A 20,644-nucleotide genomic window follows, 5' to 3' on the forward strand; every position below is an offset into this window, starting at 1 on the left:
ACAATGTGATCCTGATAAAACCAGTCATTGGGTAGAGTTTGTTTGCATCTAAATTCTTTAATATGTATATGTGTATATGTGTGTGTGTGTGTTTTTAATATATATATTTTATATATATATATATATATATATTTTTTTTTTTTTTTTTTTTTTTTTTTTTTTTTTTTTGCTGAGGCAATTGGGATTAAATGACTTGCCCAGGGTCACACAGCTAGGAAATGTTAAGTGTCTGAGACTACATTTGAACTCGGGTCCTTCTGACTTCAGGGCTAGTGCTCTATTTACTGTGCCACTTAGTTGCCCCTCTAATATATTTTCTTAAGAAAAATTAAAGCATTCAAATGCGTGTATTCTTGCATTTTCTAGCATGTTTGCAGAGCCCTTCAAGAATTATTCAATGTTAATTGTTCGGCAGAAGATGTTCTCAATTTGGATTCCAGCACTGATGAAAAGTTTAGCCGACATTTAATATTTCAGCTCCATAATGTTGCATTTAAAAATAATATCCATGTCGGTAAGTGCATTATTTCCAAATTTTTAATAAACTTAGCTTTTCTAAATCATAGAATTGTTTTTCCCCCCTGAATTACAATGTATTAAAAGTAAATGTTAAGCTCCATGGATATAAGATGCAGCATGTTATAATTAAAAGAGAGCTGCATTTGGAATTAGAGAATCTGTGTTCAAATTCTGGTTCTACCGTTTTCTACCTATGTGGCCTTGGACAACTCACTTTCTCTGGGTCTCAATTTCTCTCAGTGGTAAAATGAGGCAGAAATGGCTCCAGTGTGAGGTCTTATTTTACGGTGTCTGGTTCCTGACTTCCTCACCCTTTAATGCCTTCTCATGATCTCCCAAATGTAGATTTCAGAGCTGTATCTTGAGCTTCAGTAGGCCACAATTTAGGTAAGGATGAGGATATAGCCAGAGTCGAGTACTGTAGAGAGCGTAACATAGGGAAAATATATGCGAAGCTAATGTAAGCAAAAAGATATGCCACATGTATAGGGAAGGAACTGGAATGGTTTCTGCCTGTGTCATAATAGGACCAGTAAGAAGACCATCTTGATTAATATTGGTATTCTGCTGGTTGCTGCTATATGACAACTAGCCATGAAACAAAACTGCTCTGAAGAATTAAAAATGAGTATCATACAGAGGGCAACGGGAGAGGGAAAGGCATATGGTGGGGATAAGCAGGATGCAACATAAAATAAAGAAGAAACTCCAAGTCACAGTAGTGAAAAACATGATGGGACAAGAATGAAGAGATGACAGGTGGAAAGCTATTATTCATTGATACTTGGGCAATGCCAGGAAAAAAGCGAAAAAGTCCTTCAGCATTCTGGGTGAGCCTTCTGTGGGACATATATGGGATAGGTGGATTTGGTGGAAATAAAATTTGTAGCATTGCAGGAATTCTTAAATCAGTGAGATCACAGATCCTTTTAATTATTTTTTCTTCACAACTATTTTGTGGGAGGTAGCACAAGATTTATTATTCCAATTTCACAGATGAGGAAACTCAGGGTTTTAGAAATTAAGTGATTTCTCTATGGTCACAAAGCCAGTGATTAACTAAATAATTTTCCCTCCCTGATCTTTGACTCCAAGTCTTTTACTCTTTCCATCATTCCATATAGTCTCTCCCATCTCTCTGATGATTTCTCATTTCCATTAGTTGTTCTCCCTTCTGAAGATTTCTCATGCTCTATTCTGAAAAACTTGTCTCTTCTTCTTTTGCAATTTCAACCACTTCCTTGGTTTTAATGATTGTCTCTGTTTGGGTGACCATCAAATAGTCATGGAAATAATTATATGCAAGGCCTAGGGATGCTGGGGCCTTGGAACATTTTTATGAAACAATTGAGATGTCTCCTCTTGAGGAGCTCAGATGCAATATAAGCAATACTGGCATTCAGTTTTCTCAAAATAAATAAGGGCTTAAGGGGACTGGACCAAAATGCCAAGAATGCTAACTCTGATAAAGCAAATTTAATTATTTTACTATGCATAACTATAAATTTTTTTCTCTGAAAAAAGCTAAAGTATTAGGGGAATTCTTCTCTCCATGGCATATCAAGATATACCATGTAGCCTTACATGCCATGTCATCTTAGTAGGGCCAGCCCAGGAAGTAAAAGGGGGTTTGGCCTCTAAGGCAGGAGTTTGTATCTTACAGGAGTTATAGGAGCTGCTAATAGGTTTCTTGATTTAGCTAGGGCTGTGTTCTCTTGCTGGATCTCCTTCTAGGGTGCAAGTCAACTCCACATGTCTCTCTTCTGTGGCTCCACTTATGTCAGTGCTGAGTAGGCTGGACACAAGTAATCTCGAAAGAGATAAAGCATAAATAGACAGCTCTGAGAGGAGCTCGCTTACTTCCTGCCCATAGCATATCATATTCTAGATGTGGATTAATAAAAACGCTAGGGATGGTGGGGCTACGATAGTTAAAGCCAGCAGTAGGGATTGGGGGACTCCTAGAGGAAGGGCATTGAAATGGGTCAAGTTCTTGAGAGATCAGCCAATGGGATCCTTTCACTAAGTGGAAGCAAATTACTTGGGCATCAGCCATAAATTTAATTATTCAAACTTGATGTTAGATTATTTGATCACTTCTTATTCTTATTTCTTTTCCTTATGCACTATGAACATAGGTCCAAAGTAGAAGGGAAAACATTGACTTACTCTGAAGGTGTAGAAAATTTACTCTTAGGTAAATATTGTTAACACTAGAAGTTTTAAATTGAATAAAACAATTGCTTCGATTAATAGTATGTTTTCTTTCTATTAGGCAACTTTGTTAAAAAATTTTTGCAACCTGTAATTGCGTTAGATGACAGTAAAATTAATAAGAAGATACCAGAAGTAACAGGCCACATACTTACTTCTTCAAAAATAATAGTGAAACCAGAAATCTCTTTTAAAAATGCATCTGAAGATAAAAATACTGCAAAAAGCCAACCCTTAAATTCAAGCAAGATAGAAGATTTAAGCACATCTGAGCAAAATGGGGCAGATCTTTCTTTTTTAATTGTGAAGAATAAAGGAGGAGATGATCACCTTTTTGTAGATGTAGGTATGTAAAATTTTGTGAACTCATATGTAAACTCATAACTATTTAAATTGTTATTCTATCCAGGGACCTTTAGGCTAGCCATAAAGAAAATTGGGAGAAATGGTTTTTGGTGGGCTGATCAAGAAATAGTTCTATTGAAAGAAAAATTCTTCATTTGGGCTTTCTCCCTGATTAATGAGGCAAAACTCAGGACAAAAAAAGAATTAAAAAGAGTTTATTGTAAATATGTCAAGGTAACAACTGATGATCACTGCAGATAGGTGAAGGCTTCAAGGTGGGACACAATTTTATTGGTAACCTTAAAGGCCACCTTAGTTAACAAAAGGAGTTAAAGCCCTTACATCTTAGTGTAGGATTATGTGACAAAAGAGCAAATAATACAAAAAGTCGTACACTGTGTGCCTTTCCCAAACAGAGCCTCTCTCAATTCTGACTGGCACAAGCAGGGCTAGGAATTGAATCAATATAACTTTCAGCAATACACAAATCCAATCATGCTAGTATCCGTGGCCAAACACTGTGTCTGCCTTGCTTCAAATGTCACTTGTGATATATATCCAGTTCCTGAAAGGACTGGCACCTAAAGAGAAGGTAAGGGAATAAGCATTAACATAGCACAGCTACTATTGACAAATATCATTTGTTCTTCGCCACAACCTTGCAAGATAAGTGCTATTACAGATATAGGAAACTAAGGCAAACAGGTTAAGTCACGTAGCCAGGGTGTCATAGGTAGTAAATATGTGAGACCAGATTTGAACTTTTTGTGTAATATGAACACATTAATAATGACTTGCTTGAGGGAATTAGCCCAACCTTACATCTATATCCATTTATATAATAATGAGGAATTGATTTTTTAAAATGTTCCTTGACAACTTAAAAGAAAACTTTTGTAATCTTGAAAAGCTAATTTTTTCCTGATGTAGATTATAACACTGAAGTAATATATAATCTTTAAATAATATTTTGTGTAGCCAGTAAATAATAGCTTACATAACAATAATATATATGGTTCACAAAATGCTTTAAGATCAACTTTTAATTAAAAAAAGCATTCTGCAAATGAGGAAATTGAGTCTTAGGTTAAACAAATTGTCCACTGACATGTAGTTATTAATAAAAATCAGAGCAGAGACCCAAATTCAAATCTTTTGACCAGAACTTTTTTCATCGTGTCACAGCAATTTCTCTTAATTCCTTTTTTTTTTTTTTTTTTAATATATATGTATTGTAGGAGTTTATACAAGAAACAGAAACTTTCGGCTATACAAATCATCTAAATTGGGAAAATGTGTGCCTTTGGAAGTAGCTGAAGATAACAAATTTTTTCCTAAATATTCAAAGAATGTTTCTGAAGAAAACCAGTATTTCCTTTCTTCTTTGGTCACTAACATCAGGTAGGCAGTGTTAGAATTAAGCTTTCTTTGATTTGTGGTGATTGTGGTCATATTTATAAAAGAGTATTTGATGTTATCAGGGGATCATTTGAAGTTTCTGGGTTTTCTAGGAGTCACCCCTTCTAAAAGTGGAGATTAGTACCTCTTTGGACATCCATGGGAAGGATCTCAGAAGTCTTGTTATTTAGAGAGTTATCTTTGCATTCAAAAACAGGCCTTTCCCCTGAAATGAGGAAGAATCCTGGAGAATAAAGATCCTTTTCCTCTTCCTCCTCTCATAATCACATCTCCCTTCCACCTTCCTCTGTCCTATACCTTGTCTTCTATGCTCTTTGGTGGCAAAGGGGCAGAATTATAACCCAGAATAAAGTCTGTTATACATTCAGCTTTCTTATCTGTAAGATAACACTCCTCATACAATTAATGACCAGATTAGAAGCTTGATCTAGGACCTGACTTCAAATCTAAACATTTAGACATTTAATTGCTACATGAACCTGAGCAAGTCACTTACCTGTGTTTCTCACTTTCCTTATCTGTGAAATGGGGGTAATAGTAGCATATCCCCTGGACTTGTCAGGATCAAATGAGTCTCATTTGCAAATCTCTTGGCTTAGTTTCTTACTCATACTAGGCTCAATATAAATAGCCTCAGAATCAGAAGATCTGAGTTCCAACCATGACTGGCACTAGTTAAGTAAATCGCTGAGCCTTTTTTAATATAGGGATAATAACAATTAAAACTGGTGCTGTTTCCTGGTCGGGTTGTATAAAAAGTGCATTTAACCCTTTTAGGGTTGTCTCTATAAATGAGATGATAAAAGAACCTGGACTTCCTGGCTTCCTATTGAGAAATTTACCTAGTACATTACATTGCCTTTCTAACTTTCAAGCAACAATCATTTATTAACACAGTCCCTAATGTGTGCCAAACATTATGCTAATTGTTACAACAGTTACTTCAGGTTGCATTGCAGCAGTCCTTGTTTACTTTGTCATCAGAGGGAGTCATTTATCCAATAGTTATCTTCCTTTTGAGGGAGAAAGGGGTATTATGTAGCTAAATATGGTGTAACAGAGAAATGTTGAATTAATATTTAAATGTTCTAATGTTTAGAACTTAATTGCTGATCATGACACATTTTGTTTTTTAATACTAATGTAATGCATTTTCTCTATTTGTATTCTCAGATTCTCAGACACTTTAAGAATCCTTACCTGTGATGTACCTCTAAGTAAACAAAAAAGGATTGAATGTCTTAATAATGCTTGTATTAAAGGTACAATTCTTAAATTATTTTACATAGTTACTGTTTCTTAAAAGTTTATTGTCTTAAAATTAAATGAGATCTTTTATATATGCAATGTTCTTGTTATAGATTTCTTAGTTTAAAAACTAAAAAATCATGCACTTAATTAAAAATCTGGATTTATTGAAACTAAGGGATAGCAGAATTGGCCTGGTTTTAAATTTTCATTCTTTCATTCTTTGCTAAGTTGTTCTCATTACCAAAAAGGCATGCAGGAGAGGAGGAAAAACAAAATATGGGCACTTGGTCAACAGCTCTGAATAAGTACAATCTAGCTGTTATCTTCTAGTTCTTCAGTAGCTCACATATTCCCTTTCTTTTGCTGCAGAAGGTATCATTGAAGGCTTCCAATGTTCACCATATCCTGAAATTGATAACTTTGTTCTTTCTTTGGTGAATAGAAATGGCATTAAAGGAGGTAAGTATCTTTGTTGTTTATTGAGAATTGTTTAGGCAATTTGGAACTATGCTCAAAAGGTTTTCAAACTATGCATACCTTTTGATCCAGCAGGGTTTCTACTGGGCTTATATGCCAAAGATATCATAAAGGAGGGAAAGAGATCCACATGTGCAAAAATATTTGTAGCAGCCCTGTTTGTAGAGGGAAGAAACTGGAAACTGAGTGGATGCCCATCAGTTGGAGAATGGCTGAATAAGTTATGGTATATAAATGTTATGGAATATTATTGTTCTGTAAGAAATATTCAGCAGGATGATTTCAGAGATGCCTGGAGAGACTTATATGAGTTGATGCTAAGTGAAATGAGCAGAACCAAGAGATCACTGTATATGGCAATAACAAGATTATACGATGATCAATTTTTTTTTGTTAAAAAGTATATGTTAAATACAATATGTATACATATCTATAGTTATCTTTCTGCACAAGAAAAATCGGATTTAGAAAGAAAGTAAAAATAACTTAAGAAGAAAAACAAAAATGCAAGCAGACATTAAGAGAAGGATTGGAAATGCTATGTTGTGGTCCACACTCACTTCCCATAGTTCTTTCCCTGGGTGTAGCTGGTTCTCTTCATTACTGAACAATTGGAACTGATTTGGATCATATGATGATCATTTCTGATGGATTTGGTTGTCTTCAACAATGAGATAGTTCAGACCAGTTCCAATGATCTTGTGATGAAGAGAGCCCTCTGCACCCAGGGAGAGGATGACTGTGGGAACTGAATGTGGATCACAACTTAACATTCTCACTCTTTTTGATGTCGTTTACTTATATTTTGTTTTCTTTCTCTTTTTTTTCAGGTTTGATTTTATTCTTGTGCAGCAAGATAATTGTATAAACATGTATGCATATATTGGATTTAACATATATTCTACCATGTTTAATATATATTGGACTACTTGCCATCTAGGGGAGGAGGTGGGGAAAGAGGGGAGGGGGAATTGGAACACAAGGTTTTGCAAGGGTTAATATTGAATTTTCCATGCATATTTTGAAAAATAAAAAGCTTTAATAAAAAAAAATTGCTTAGATATGGTTTTGTTGAATTTGTAAATACTGATGTTTCAGGAATTCGGTGTTGGAACTACTTTTTCCCAGAAGAATTACTTGTTTATGATATTTCTAAGTATCGCTGGTGTGGAAATATTAAAAGAGCCCACAAGAGTAATAATATAATGTAAGTAAATGCTTAGTGTTTTAAATAATGCATTAATAAATTTATTCCCATTTTATTGGATTTTTGTAAAAAATTATGTTGTTTATATTTACAATTTATTTCTAATAATCTGTATCTACTACATTTGATTTTAATTTACTTGAAAATGTAAGCATTTATTTCACTTAGTCTTAAGTCTCAAACTAAGGAGATTTGTTGGATCTGGGAGTGGGATTGTAATTGTCAAGGACAAAAAATGGGATCAGGAGAGTTGAGTAAATGAGGAATCCTGAAAAGGGAAAGTAGAGCTAACATCAGAAATAACCTTGTATTGTCTACCTTTATAACCTTATACACCACCTATTTAATTTAAATTCAAATTGAATCAAATCAGAGCTTCAGCAGAATACTAGCATAATCTTCAACCTAATCTTGGGTAAATAGATAGAGCATCAAGATCTGAGTTGAAATAAGCCTCAGATTACTAGCTTGTCTGACTCTGGACAAGTTTCTTAACCTCTCTTTTGTCTCAGTTCCTCATTTGTAAAATGGGGACATGTTGGAGAAGGAAACAGCAAAACAGTTTATTTCCCAAGATAGCCATGTAGAGTCAGACAATTAGATGACTGAACAGTACCCACTTTCAAGACCCTGTTAGCTCCACTGGGGTCTTTTGGTCATTAAGAGATCAGCTAGCCTAACTAATAAACTGATACCAAAAAATCAAATACAAAGATGCAGACATACCCCTTTTGTGTTTCCTTTACTGGCTTTGCCCTCTTTCTTTCTGCCTCTTAAATGTCACAAGTTCTTAGACTTTTGCTCTTTTTTTTCCCCTAATCTCCTGTAGCTTCAACTATTATGTACATGACTCCCAGATTTTTGTTCTTCATAGTCTCCTCTAAGTCTCATATTGGGTGGGTGTCGAATGAACATTTCTAGTTGCTTTAAGTATCTGTCTTCCAGCTGAGACATTAGACACAGCACTTAATATTTTAGGGTCACATGTTTTTATGTAAAATGAGGAGTCTAGACTTAATGGTCACCAGAGGGTTCCTGGCTCTTGATTCCCTTGTCTAAAATCAGGCTCACCACTATAAAGTAATATAGCCCAGTGATCCTTATCTATAAAATAAGGGGGTCGAAAAGGTGCCTTTTAAGAACCATTCCAATTCTAAATCTATTTTCTTATGATCCTTATCAAATGATACAAAACTCCACTTTATGATCTTTCTATCTTCCTTTCTCACAGCCATTCTAAGGCAGTGGATAGAGCACCATCCCTGAAGTCAGGAGGACCCGAGTTCAAATCTGGTCTCAGATATGTAACACATCCTAGCTTTGTGACCCTGGGCAAGTCACTTAACCCCAGTTACCTCAGGAAAAAAAAAGTTTAACTTTTTATAAAAGATTTTTTATATGCCCAAAATGCTGCTTGACGTTTTCTGTTTAACTCATTTAACACTACAGTCATTCCAAGCAACAAAGTTCTCGGTTAACTGAAATCCCACTATTAATTTTCAAGACAAGTTTCTCCAAGAAGTTTTGCTCCATCACTGTAGGTCATCCTGATTTTTAATGTTTCAGTATTACCATGTGGGATAAATTGTTAGCTTTTCTTTCGTCTCCAAAAGTTCAAAATAGTTCATTGAAGGCAGGGAACTTTTTTAATGCTTCTTTGTATCCTGCATAAATTGTGGTATGCTGTACAGGGACATATAACAATGGTTAATAAATAAGAGGTTATAAATTTTATAGTAATAATGTTTATTGAATTTTCTGTACTGTATAAATGGTCCGGTCTAGTCTCAGAGTTGGAAAAGTTATTATTAACAGAGAGATGGGGGAACTATGGGTAGAAAATGTTGCATAAACTATCAGACAAAGCTTGATTTTGCAAAACTTTTATTTTTCCTTTTTAAAATTATCTATTGCAAGAGACTTGCTGGAGAGGGGAAAGAGTTATTGAGAAATGAGGGATAATCTTAAAAATAAGAATCTATTAATTGATCTATCAATTCTGGAAAATAATGTGGAATTATGCCCCCCAAAATGTTATAAAAATCCTTTATATATCCAAATATTCTTTAACCCAAAATGAATACAACTGGGTGTCTAAGGAGGCTTAAAACAAACAAACAAACAAAAAAATACAAAAGGGTTCTACCATGAGCTAAAATAAAAGACTAGAAGACTTAATGTTTATGTTTATATCTGAAGGATTCTGGTGGATCTGAAAAATGAAGTTTGGTATCAAAAATGTCATGACCCTGTCTGCAGAGCAGAAAACTTCAAATCTGATTGTGAGTTATTAGATTCCTTAAGACAGTTTTTTTTCCCCCTAGAAATTAAAAGAACAGTATATTTACTTTAAGCAATAAATACAATTCCTCTTTGATTTAGGTTGCCCATTACCACCTGAAGTATGTCTTTTATATCTGTTCAAAGAGGTATGTTTTTGTTATTTTATTTTATAACAGTTAACTTGTCTTTGAATTAAAGGTATACATGTTTATGAATAATTCAGAAAGTCATTTTGAAACTTCCTAAACTATTCTCCCCTTTCTCAAATATATCTGTATGATTAATGACATCAAAATGATGACTGCTATTATAATTCTTTTGTATGTTCATTTTTGGAATTTCCTACATACTCTGGCCAACCCTTCTCAGAAATTTTAAACCACTGGTATAGATAAAACACAGAGGACAATGCAGCAATTTGAACAACTGGGTCATAAATCTCTTGATAACTAATGCAGCAAGCTTAATTTTAAGTTAACTTTTTCCCATGATAGTAGACATCACATACTCTATATGAAGAAACTGGAAGCTAGTTTAGAATATGTGTATGCAAGCAAGACTTTAGAAAAAAAAATAATAGTCCAAATGAAAAAGAGATTTTAAATAGAAAGTGAAAAACGAATGAATCAACAAAACCAAGAGTTGGCTTTTTAGAAAGATCAATAAAGTTGGCAACTGTTTGTTAGCATATTCATAATAAAGATAGCTCATCACAATTAGAAAGGAAGATATAACAAATATAAAGATAAAGATATAATAAAGTGTTTCATTAGAAAATATATACAGCTACATGCTAAAAGCTGGATTTTGACTATGATAAATGGAACTTTTTAAGGTTTTGTTTTTGTTTTCTGCAGAAGCTATTTGGATTCTTAATATTTTCATTTTGCTGTCTGGTTGCCTTGGGCATTTTTCCATTTCCTGAAATACTTTTTAAGTTGTTTTTTTTAATACTTGAATTTCTTCCCCACTTGTTTTCCCTTTTTATCTCTAAATTTGAAATGATCCTTTTTGCTTTAGTTTTACTCATTTATCGAACTTTGGTTTCTGGTCAGGGCTTTGGATGCTGATATATTTTTGGTGAGATAATCCTTATTGGACTCCACAGCTTCCTGTGCTGAATTTCTGATAATAATTAAGAAAATGTACGAAAAGTAAATAAAAATAATATAATGATAAGGGCCCTGACTTAAGCCCCTTTAGGGCTTAAGCCTCCTTTCTAGACTTTCAGAAGAGTACTAAGTTTTTTGTTACGAGCATGTCCTCATCACAGATGTTTAGTGCTGCTCCTGGTCACTTCTAAAGTTCACCCATCGGATATTCCTTCAAGGTGTGTCTGCTCTCTGTTCCCTGTCACCAAAGAAAGGTCTGAATGGCATGACCTCTGCAGGCTCTGGGAGGCTATAGGTGTCATTTGACTTTGTGGGCAGCTTGCCTTCCTGTGCCAAGGCTCTTGACTTAGTGTGTAAAGGGCTGAAATTTTGAGTAGGTGCACTGGATTCAGACAACTAAGCACTTAAGGCTAATTTTCAAGACAAGTTTCTCCAAGAAGTTTTGCTCCATCACTGTAGGTCATCCTGATTTTTAATGTTTCAGTATTACCATGTGGGATAAATTGTTAGCTTTTCTTTCGACTCCAAAAGTTCAAAATAGTTCATTGAAGGCAGGGAACTTTTTTAATAGACAATACTCTATTACTCTAATACTCTAATAGAGCTTATGCTTGGAAAATGGCCCTTCCCACTATTATGTGCTGGCTCAATCTTTGGGTGTATACAAAAAATGGGATTTTTTGGGATTACAGGGTGGAGTAAGACGCAGTAGAGGAGGAGAAGGAAGGTTGTGGAGATCCTGGGTCCATTTCCTTGACTTCTACCCCTAAAGACCAAGAATAAAGACCAAGGATTTTTGCTTATCCTAACTCCGGCTGATACTAAGGCATCCAGGGTGCTAACTCGGTCCTCACATTTGTGTGCAGTTCTAGGGTCGCATAATAATTTGCGTAGTAGAATGTTCTCATCAAATTTTTTTGTCATCATTTGTTCTAGTATGATTCTCAGGGAAATATGGGAGCTAGGCTGCCTGCCTCGGGCAGCCTATTAATCTTATTAATCTTATAGAAATTAAACAGTTTAGTCCTAAAGGGTGGCCACTAAAGGGAGGAAAAGAGAACTACACATTTTATGAGTTCCTACAATGTGCTAAGACATTGCTAAGTGCTTTACAAATATTTGATCCTTTCCAAAGAGGAACATTACAGGGGTGTGCTGATTCATATTTAATAATTGGTTCTCTGGAAAAAATGTATGCATGACACACCTTTAAATTTAACCTGAATTATTAACATTTTCCATAATTATATTAAATCTATACAATCAACAAAACAATAAATCACACTTTGATTTTTGTTTGGCAAAAAAAAAAAAAAATTTAATCGGATCTCTGGTTACAAGGATTATCTTGGTAATAGGTTTCTGGTCTGTGATTTTGTTTGAATTTTTTTAGGATGAAGACGACCAAATCTTAAATGGAACTGACACTAAACAACAGTCCTCACATTCTCAAGAATTATCTCCTAGTACACTGACAAGAGAGGTGCCTTCAGGTGCAGACTGGGATAATGGAATTGATGACACCTGTTTTTTGGAAGCTGTTGAAGATGCTGAATTAGTTGAAGCCACAGATAAGAGTCTGGCCAATGCCAGCCTCACAGAGGATGAGATTCCTGATGCACTTCTCATAGAAGTGTTAGAAGAACAGAAAACAAATTGGAATGGGAAGTAATGTGATTTCAAATAGCTAAAAACAAAATGTTGGGTAAACAAATGAATTCACCTTTGTGAGATGTGAGCTGTTGTGGGCTCAAGTCTCATATATGCTCCATCATATTGGGCTATGTCATCCTGGTCAACCTACTCCTTGGTTATAAAATGGGCAGCTTTCTAGGACTGTCAATTGCAGAGGAGGTACTGACTTCATCTGAGAATTATATATTCTGTTGAATTCACAAAGTTAACCTGGAACCTTAAAATTGATCATTATAATACCTATTATTGAATTATCTTTTCTTTTTGTACATTTTCTTAATGATTACCAGAAATTTTATTAAATGCTGGTTATTATAATTGGTGCTATTGTGGAAACCTATGTACTTGTATTAGTACTATGAACTAGTAACAAGTCTCACACTTAGGTGCTATTTCACATCACAAATATCAGATCTCCAATTTATGAAATATTGATTGAACAAAAGTCCCCGGTAACCTGTGTAAAAGCATGCCAACAATATGGGTACAGTAGAGTCTGTACAGGCAAGTCAGAAATCCAGGCCACAAACTTGATAATCTTAATGTTGCTTGATTCCTGGGCCCACAAAACTTGCAAAATCAGATATCACCTCCTCAGCTAATTACAATGCTCAGGGATCTGAAGTGCTCTGGAAGCTCTTGGAAACTTTTTCCCCAAGAAGCAGAGAAAACTGGTCAAGTATCACTGAAATTTTAGAAATTAGATTTTCCCCATACACAATAGACCTGGCTTTGGTACTGCCTCTCCTAAGAAGATCTGAGACTGAGTTGGCTTCTTAAACAGCAATTATTAAGCATTAGAGATACAAAGACAAGCTATATTTTAAGAAAATCACTTTGGCAGCCAAGGGGAAGATGATCTGGAGTAAGGTTGCCCAGCCAGAAGGGTGACAACTGGGTGAATAGAGAAGTCGATTGATATGACGTGTTGGAAAGACAAAGGTCAACAGTATCAAGTCAAGCCTGGATGATTATGACTTTTCATGACCTCTTTTTGGGTATTCTTAGCAAGTATACTGGAGTTCCAGGTTTGCTCACTTTACAGATTGAATCAAATTACATTACAGACTGAATCAAATAAGTGACTTTGCCTAGACACAGCTCTACCCACTGCATCATCTAGTTGCTCCAGAATTTGGAGAAAAGAGAATGAATTGGTTTGGATGTGCTGAATTTCAGAAGTTTATTAAACTTCCTGTTCTGAATGTCTAAGAGATATTTGATGATGTGATATGAGTTCAGGAAAGGGTTGAACTTAGGATCTGGGCATCATTTGCATAATATGAGTTGATGATATTGCCAAGTTAGACAGCATAGTGGGAAGAATGTCTCACACGATGGAGACCCAAGACCCCCCTTCCCAGTTATTTGAAGCTTCCAATAGACTTTAATGGGGATATACAAGCTTTGTACATGATCTGTTTTTCATCTCAGGCCTATCTCTTAATATGGAAAAGGAGCAATGGAGCTCTTTTTCATTTAAAAGAACCATAGATTTAAATTCTAAAATCTAGGCAACTGAACTTCATTTTGAGTCATTCTTCACTGGATAAATGAAATTTACCCATTGTCAACACCATTTGAAAAAATGCTCTATCACTAGTAATAAAAATGCATATTCAAATCAAAATGAATTATCACCCAAACTGCAACCATTCCCAATAAGATCTGGAGTGAAACAAGGTTGTCCACTATCACCGTTACTATTTAATATTGTATTAGAAATGCTAGCTTTGACAATAAGAGCTGAGAAAGAGATTAAAGGAATAAGAATAGGCAATGAGGAAACCAAATTATCACTCTTTGCTGATGATATGATGGTATACTTAGAGAACCCCAGAGATTCTACTAAAAAGTTATCAGAAATAATCCACAACTTTAGCAAAGTTGCTGGTTATAAAATAAACCCACATAAGTCATCAGCATTCTTATATATCACTAACAAAATCCAACAGTCAGAGTTACAAAGAGAAATTCCATTTAAAGTAACTACTGATAATATAAAATATTTAGGAATCTATCTGCCAAGGGAAAATCAGAAACTTTATGAGCAAAATTACAGACCACTTTTCACACAAATTAAGTCTGATCTAACCAATTGGAAAAATATTAAATACTCTTGGATAGGGCGAGCAAATATAATAAAGATGACAATATTACCTAAACTAATCTATTTATTTAGCGCAATACCAATCAGACTCCCCAAAAACTATTTTAATGAACTAGAAAAAATAACAACAAAATTCATATGGAAAAACAAAAGGTCAAGAATTTCAAGGGAATTAATGAAAAAAAAAAAAAATCAAATGAAGGTGGCTTAGCTGTACCTGATCTAAAACTATATTATAGAGCAGCAGTTACCAAAACCATTTGGTATTGGCTAAGGAATAGATTAGTTGATCAACAACAAATTGATCAGGTTAGGTTCAAGGGACAAAACAGTCAACAACTATAGCAACCTAGTCTTTGACAAACCCAAAGACCTCGGCTTTTGGGATAAGAACTTACTGTTTGACAAAAATTGCTGGGAAAATTAGAAACTAATATGGCAGAAACTAGGCATTGATCCACACTTAACACCATACACCAAGATAAGGTCAAAATGGGTTCATGACCTAGGCATAAAGAATGAAATTATTAATAAATTAGAGGAACACAGGATAGTTTACTTTTCAGACCTGTGGAAGGGGAAGGAATTTATGACCCAAGAAGAACTAGAGATCATTACTGATCACAAAATAAAAAATTTCGACTATACCAAACTGAAAAGGTTTTGCACAAACAAAACTAATGCAGACAAGATTAGAAGGGAAGCAATAAACTGAGAAAATATTTTTACAGTCAAAGGTTCTGATAAAGGCCTCGTTTCCAAAATATACAGAGAATTAACTCTATAAAAAAAATCAAGCCATTCTCCAATTGAAAAATGGCCAAAGGATATGAACAGACAATTCTCAGATGAAGAAATTGAAACTATTTCTAGTCATATGAAAAGATGCTCCAAGTCATTATTAATCAGAGAAATGCAAATTAAGACAACTCTAAGATACCACTACACACCTGTCAGATTGGCTAGAATGACAGGAAAAAATAATGATGATTGTTGGAGGGGATGCGGGAAAACTGGGACATTGATGCATTGTTGGTGGAGTTGTGAACGAATCCAACCATTCTGGAGTTTGGAACTATGCTCAAGAAGTTATCAAACTGTGCATACCCTTTGATCCAGTAGTGTTACTACTGGGCTTATATCCCAAAGAAATCATAAAGAAGGGAAAGGGACCTGTATGTGCACGAATGTTTGTGGCAGCCCTCTTTGTAGTGGCTAGAAACTGGAAACTGAGTTGGATGCCCATCAGTTGGAAAATGGCTGAATAAATTGTGGTATATGAATATTATGGAATATTATTGTTCTGTAAGAAATGACCAACAGGATGATTTCAGAAAGGCCTGGAGAGACTTACACGAACTGATGCTGAGTAAAATGAGCAGGGCCAAGGAATCATTATATACTTCAACAACAATACTAGATGATGACCAGTTCTGATGGACCTGGCCATCCTCAGCAATGAGATCAACCAAATCATTTCCAATGGAGCAGTAATGAACTGAACCAGCTATGCCCAGAAAAAGAACTCTGGGAGATGACTAAGAACCATTACATTGAATTCCCAATCCCTATATTTATGCCCACCTGTATTTTTGATTTCCTTCACAAGCTAATTGTACAATATTTCAGAGTCTGATTCTTTTTGTACAGCAAAATAACGGTTTGGTCATGTATACTTATTGTGCATCTAATTTATATTTTAATATATTTAACATCTACTGGTCATCCTGCCATCTGGGGGAGGGGGTAGGGGATAAGAGGTAAAAAATTGGAACAAGAAGTGTGGCAATTGTTAATGCTGTAAAGTTACCCATACATATAACTTGTAAATAAAAGGCTATTAAAAAAAAAAAAAAAAGAATTATCAACTTAAACTATTGAGGGTGGAAACTGCAGGAGTTGTGGGAAGAAAACACTTGTGAAAGCTATGAAATCTTCCCAATAATCTCGCAAAAGTAATGCCAGATTTTGCCCGACAAAAAAAAAGCTACTAACCTGAGCCTTCCCTCTGATCCATCCCCATGACTGTGTGTGTATGTGTGTATATAGACACAAGAAGTTAATTTTAAAAAAGGCTCTGTTGTGTCCCCCAAAATTCATGGGAGTACTACTTGTTTTAGTAAATAGTGTGCCCATTTATTGTAGGAAAAAAAACAACAAAATGTGATGTGGAAATATTAAGTTAAACCAGGAACAGAGTACACATGACAAGAACCAAAACAAAACTCAACTAATTTTATTAGCCAAACTTGGTGCCAGAAGAATTGAGAAGCCAAACTTCTTTCCATTTCTCTATAGAAATGGAAAGTGGAATATTTGTGAACGATTGGATACATTCTCTGGGTTTTTGTTAGTTTTACAGTTTTTATCTTTTGGGGGGGGGGGAGCGGAGAGAGGTTAAGTAAAATGAAAGTCCTGCTAGGTTGGGAGGAGAAAGTATATGTTTAAAAATCAATATATGATATGCAAAACCAAAAGCAAAATAAGAAAAAATAAAAACTATGGTTTAAAAAAAAAAAAAAGGTGAAAAATATGAGCAGAATGCACCATGCTCCTTGTCTCTTCTATTCTCTTAGATCTTTTCTTTTAAACCAAATTAAGAAAAATATTGTGGCTCAAGAAAGTATTTTTTAACAAGTAACTATATTTACTCAAAGTTTTGTGTTTTTTTTAACATGCTTTAATGGACTAAGGAAGGCTACAAGTATTAAGATATTTAATTAAGATAATCTAATTTTTCATATTTTTAGCACTGCAAAATTAATGCCAGATTACTATCATTCAGAAATAAAATTGAAAGCATTAATAGCTAGTAAGTTCAGTTCAAAGTAAATCCCTTTAAATCTGAAAGTTATCTTGTTTTTTTTATTAACATCTTTTTCTTAAACTATTCACAAATCTATATAGACCTTCACTACCTAGGAATTACTCCAAAGCAAATTTTCTAAAATAATGATTTTTATATTTAACTACAGTTTAATAAATTATGCTAAATTAAATATACAAACTTAATCTCTAGGAACAAATTTATACCAAGATATACTCTAAGGCAGGTTCTCTCTCATTTCTGGTCAGAAAGCTGCTGAAGGTGAGAGTTGATTTTCTTCAGGTGCTGTGCTGCTCCCGAAATGCTTCTTGCTTCAAACAGCAGAGCTGGCAGGCTGGATGAGTCATACTATTGAAGGAAAAGTAACTGAAATGACTGTGTAGTAGATTCACTCATCTTAAGCATTCTCACATCTTACAATTCAGTGTCACTTTGCCTTGTACTCGGGTGTAGGGAAACAGCTCTGGCTTTTGGATGCAGAGCGCTGAGTTTGAATCCTTACCAAATGTGCAATTTTGGGCAAGTTCCATCTCTTAAAAGGGCTGGATGAGCTGGATGAGACAAGTTCCCAAGCCTAGACATTCTGCAGCCCCTCATTCTCACTATGCCCCTTCTTTCCTCCTTGCTTCACCTCACGCCCCCAGTGAGCACTAGGAGCATAGGGCCAGTAATCTGGGGGGTTGAAAGATGAATGATTCATAAAAAACCAGAACATTTCAAGATCTGGTTGAGAATAGTTCTGCCACCCATGTGATATCTAGTGGATTTATTTTAGATTAGTTACCCTACGTTATAGCCCTTTTAAGAAACTGTCTTTGGAGCTTCTTTTCATAGTTGTGCATTCATAACATAGAATAAAGGCAAAAGAAAATATAGAACTAAAAGCTAAACCAAAAATCAGAAAGAAAAGGGAGGAGGAGAAAGAACCACAGACATTGCTGCATGTATTTTGTTTAACACTGATAATTACTGAAGCAGGATTTCCTGCCTTCCTTCCCTGGGACAAAAATGCCGATTAGGCCAGTTACTAGTTGGCTTTTTTCTCCCTAGAATCATACTATGACAAAGTTAACTTGTTTTATTACAAAAGAGATTGGTATATAATAACAGTTAAGTTCATTTTTAAAAACCATTAGTTCGCCAGCTTCTGGAAAGTTTTCTAAAATATATAGTAAAATAACCTTTTCCATAATGTAGCTTTCAGAATATTATTACCATTCTCATAAAACAATGCGCAAGTTATAATGAGATGATATAAACTTTAAAATATCTAATAACTTCATTCCAAGACAGCTCTAGCATGAGAAAAGAACCCAAGGAGGAACTATGGGATCCATGGGAAAGGACCCTTCTTTTCATTTAACTATTTTATATTTGTTCTCTGTAAACCTGTGTATTTTTGTGGTCTTGCCATATGTTTCAATTACGACATTTGGATTCCTCCTGCCTGGTATAGCATCAGCATCACTAATATATAGCATCTAGCATGTGCATTATGCTACATGCTTTACAATTATGATGTCCTTTGATTTTCACAACTCTGAGAGGCAAGTGCTATTATGATCCCCCTTTACAGATAAAGAAACTGAGACAAACAGATTGGGTTACTTGTCAAAGGCCACAGTGTCTGAGACCAGATCTGAAGTCTTCTGGACTTCAGGCCCAATGCTCTAGCTAAACTTAAATGCTTGCTAACTAATTCTGGTGAAAACTGGCCACTAGTGGAATCAACTAGTTTTCTTGGATTAAAAAAAATACAGTAATTGCGCTCAATAAGGATTTGTATAAAAGGCATAAACTTTATCTTAAATCTTCTGTAAGCAAACACTCTTAGCTTCAAATAAAGTATGACTTTTAAATCTTTATTCCTTTAGTTATTAAGTAATTATATATTTAAAATCATTTAAGAGTATGATGAATGGATCCTTTCAAATAGCTTCAGTGATGTGTACAGCTGGGGAAAGTCTATGTAGACACATTATGAATAGGGACCCAGCCTGGAGTCAGGAAAACCTAAGCTCGAATTCAGCCTCAGACACTTACCAACAGTGACAGGTCACTTTGCTGCTGTCTGTCTCAGTTTCCTCATCTATAAAATGGGGATTATAACAGCACCAACTTCCTAGGATCTCTGGGAGGATTCATGAACATTTGCAGAGCATTTTGTGACCAGGTTAGTCTGTGAGAGCTTATGACCTTGGCTGAGCTGACCCCCAAAGAGATATAAAGGAATTGTTTCTCCTGAAGTATAATGAAGAAACCAAAATAAAGTCAAGTGACACTCACCTCTTCTCTTCCTGATGGGGCTTGCCTATTAAGAGCTGCATAATCATCATGAAGCTGTTTTAAATTGGAGAAAAACCATGTTGCTTCTGTGAAGGAGGATTTTCTTTCTTTAAGTTCCTCATATTTTATTTGTAGATATTTCAGCTGTGGTTCAGTCCTGAAACAACATTTTTACCAAATGCATAAGAGGTATTGAAGTAAAACCATAGCATGTGACATAAATACACTTATGGGCTCTCCAAGTGGCCAAATGGAGGCCTTCAGTGGTTTCCCTGCTCTTTTCCTTATCCCTTCTGGACCATTTCATCTCCTAGACTGAAAGCAATATGAGGGCAATGATAATAACAAAACTTGGGAGCCTCATGGGAAAGGTTCTCCTGGGTCTCTTGTTAATAACATCTGCGAGTGTTGTGATGAAATAATGACTCGATGACCAAGTAATTTTTGTTTATCAATAATCTTTCTCAAATGCAATAAATCTTGACTTAGGTTTTATTTTACTTTCATTATTCTAACTAGATGGGGAAGCCGATTATACAGGGGAGAACTCTTCAAGAGCAAGATATTATTTCCAGTCTTCCTGGATCCAAAGCATATATCTGGAGCTTCTGTTTGTAGCTATAACTCAATCCACCTGTATCCACTAAGACCAAATGCATGTTGTCCAGGCAATATGGAAAGGGCAATACTTCTGTTGTGCCAATTAACCACATCTTTACAATATTCTTCTAGCTATTTCAGAGATAGTCCTCTATTTTCCAAGTATGTGCTTTGGGCACCACAGGGTTCTGAGTAGAAGGAGTTTTATAAATGTCAATTAAAAAAAACCTTCAACTTCTATATATGGTTACTATTTATCACTCCTAAAATTCTATGATTTTATCAAGTATTTTGGCAAC

The 20,644-nt window shown here is 35.0% G+C and overlaps 2 protein-coding genes across 7 annotated transcripts in view; one reads left to right on the forward strand and one right to left on the reverse strand.

The window, feature by feature from the left end:
- Positions 1-12,827, forward strand: part of PRIMPOL (primase and DNA directed polymerase) — a 27,755-nt gene extending 14,928 nt beyond the window's left edge. For 2 of the 3 annotated variants that reach the window (XM_031942938.1, XM_003773030.3), the window contains exons 5-13: positions 367-514; positions 2,795-3,079; positions 4,317-4,479; positions 5,671-5,759; positions 6,118-6,207; positions 7,324-7,432; positions 9,632-9,714; positions 9,815-9,861; positions 12,221-12,827. In XM_031942938.1, coding sequence (XP_031798798.1) covers positions 367-514; positions 2,795-3,079; positions 4,317-4,479; positions 5,671-5,759; positions 6,118-6,207; positions 7,324-7,432; positions 9,632-9,714; positions 9,815-9,861; positions 12,221-12,499 — 1,293 coding nt within the window. In that variant the 3' untranslated portion in view covers positions 12,500-12,827. The remainder of the gene's footprint in view (positions 1-366; positions 515-2,794; positions 3,080-4,316; positions 4,480-5,670; positions 5,760-6,117; positions 6,208-7,323; positions 7,433-9,631; positions 9,715-9,814; positions 9,862-12,220) is intronic. The other variant, XM_023505825.2, reaches the window with a different exon arrangement.
- Positions 3,081-20,644, reverse strand: part of CENPU (centromere protein U) — a 65,490-nt gene continuing 47,926 nt past the window's right edge. For 2 of the 4 annotated variants that reach the window (XM_031942941.1, XM_031942939.1), the window contains exons 12-13: positions 19,746-19,902; positions 16,848-17,807 (exon numbers count right to left, since the gene is read on the reverse strand). In XM_031942941.1, the coding sequence (XP_031798801.1) occupies positions 17,694-17,807; positions 19,746-19,902 (271 nt within the window). In that variant the 3' untranslated portion in view covers positions 16,848-17,693. Of the gene's footprint in view, positions 3,660-16,847; positions 17,826-19,745; positions 19,903-20,644 lie in introns of those variants that run through there. The other 2 variants (XM_031942940.1, XM_031942942.1) reach the window with 2 other exon arrangements.

The sequence above is a fragment of the Sarcophilus harrisii genome, chromosome 6 (genome assembly GCF_902635505.1).
Source record: "Sarcophilus harrisii chromosome 6, mSarHar1.11, whole genome shotgun sequence".
In the NCBI taxonomy this organism is placed as follows: Eukaryota; Metazoa; Chordata; class Mammalia; order Dasyuromorphia; family Dasyuridae; genus Sarcophilus; species Sarcophilus harrisii.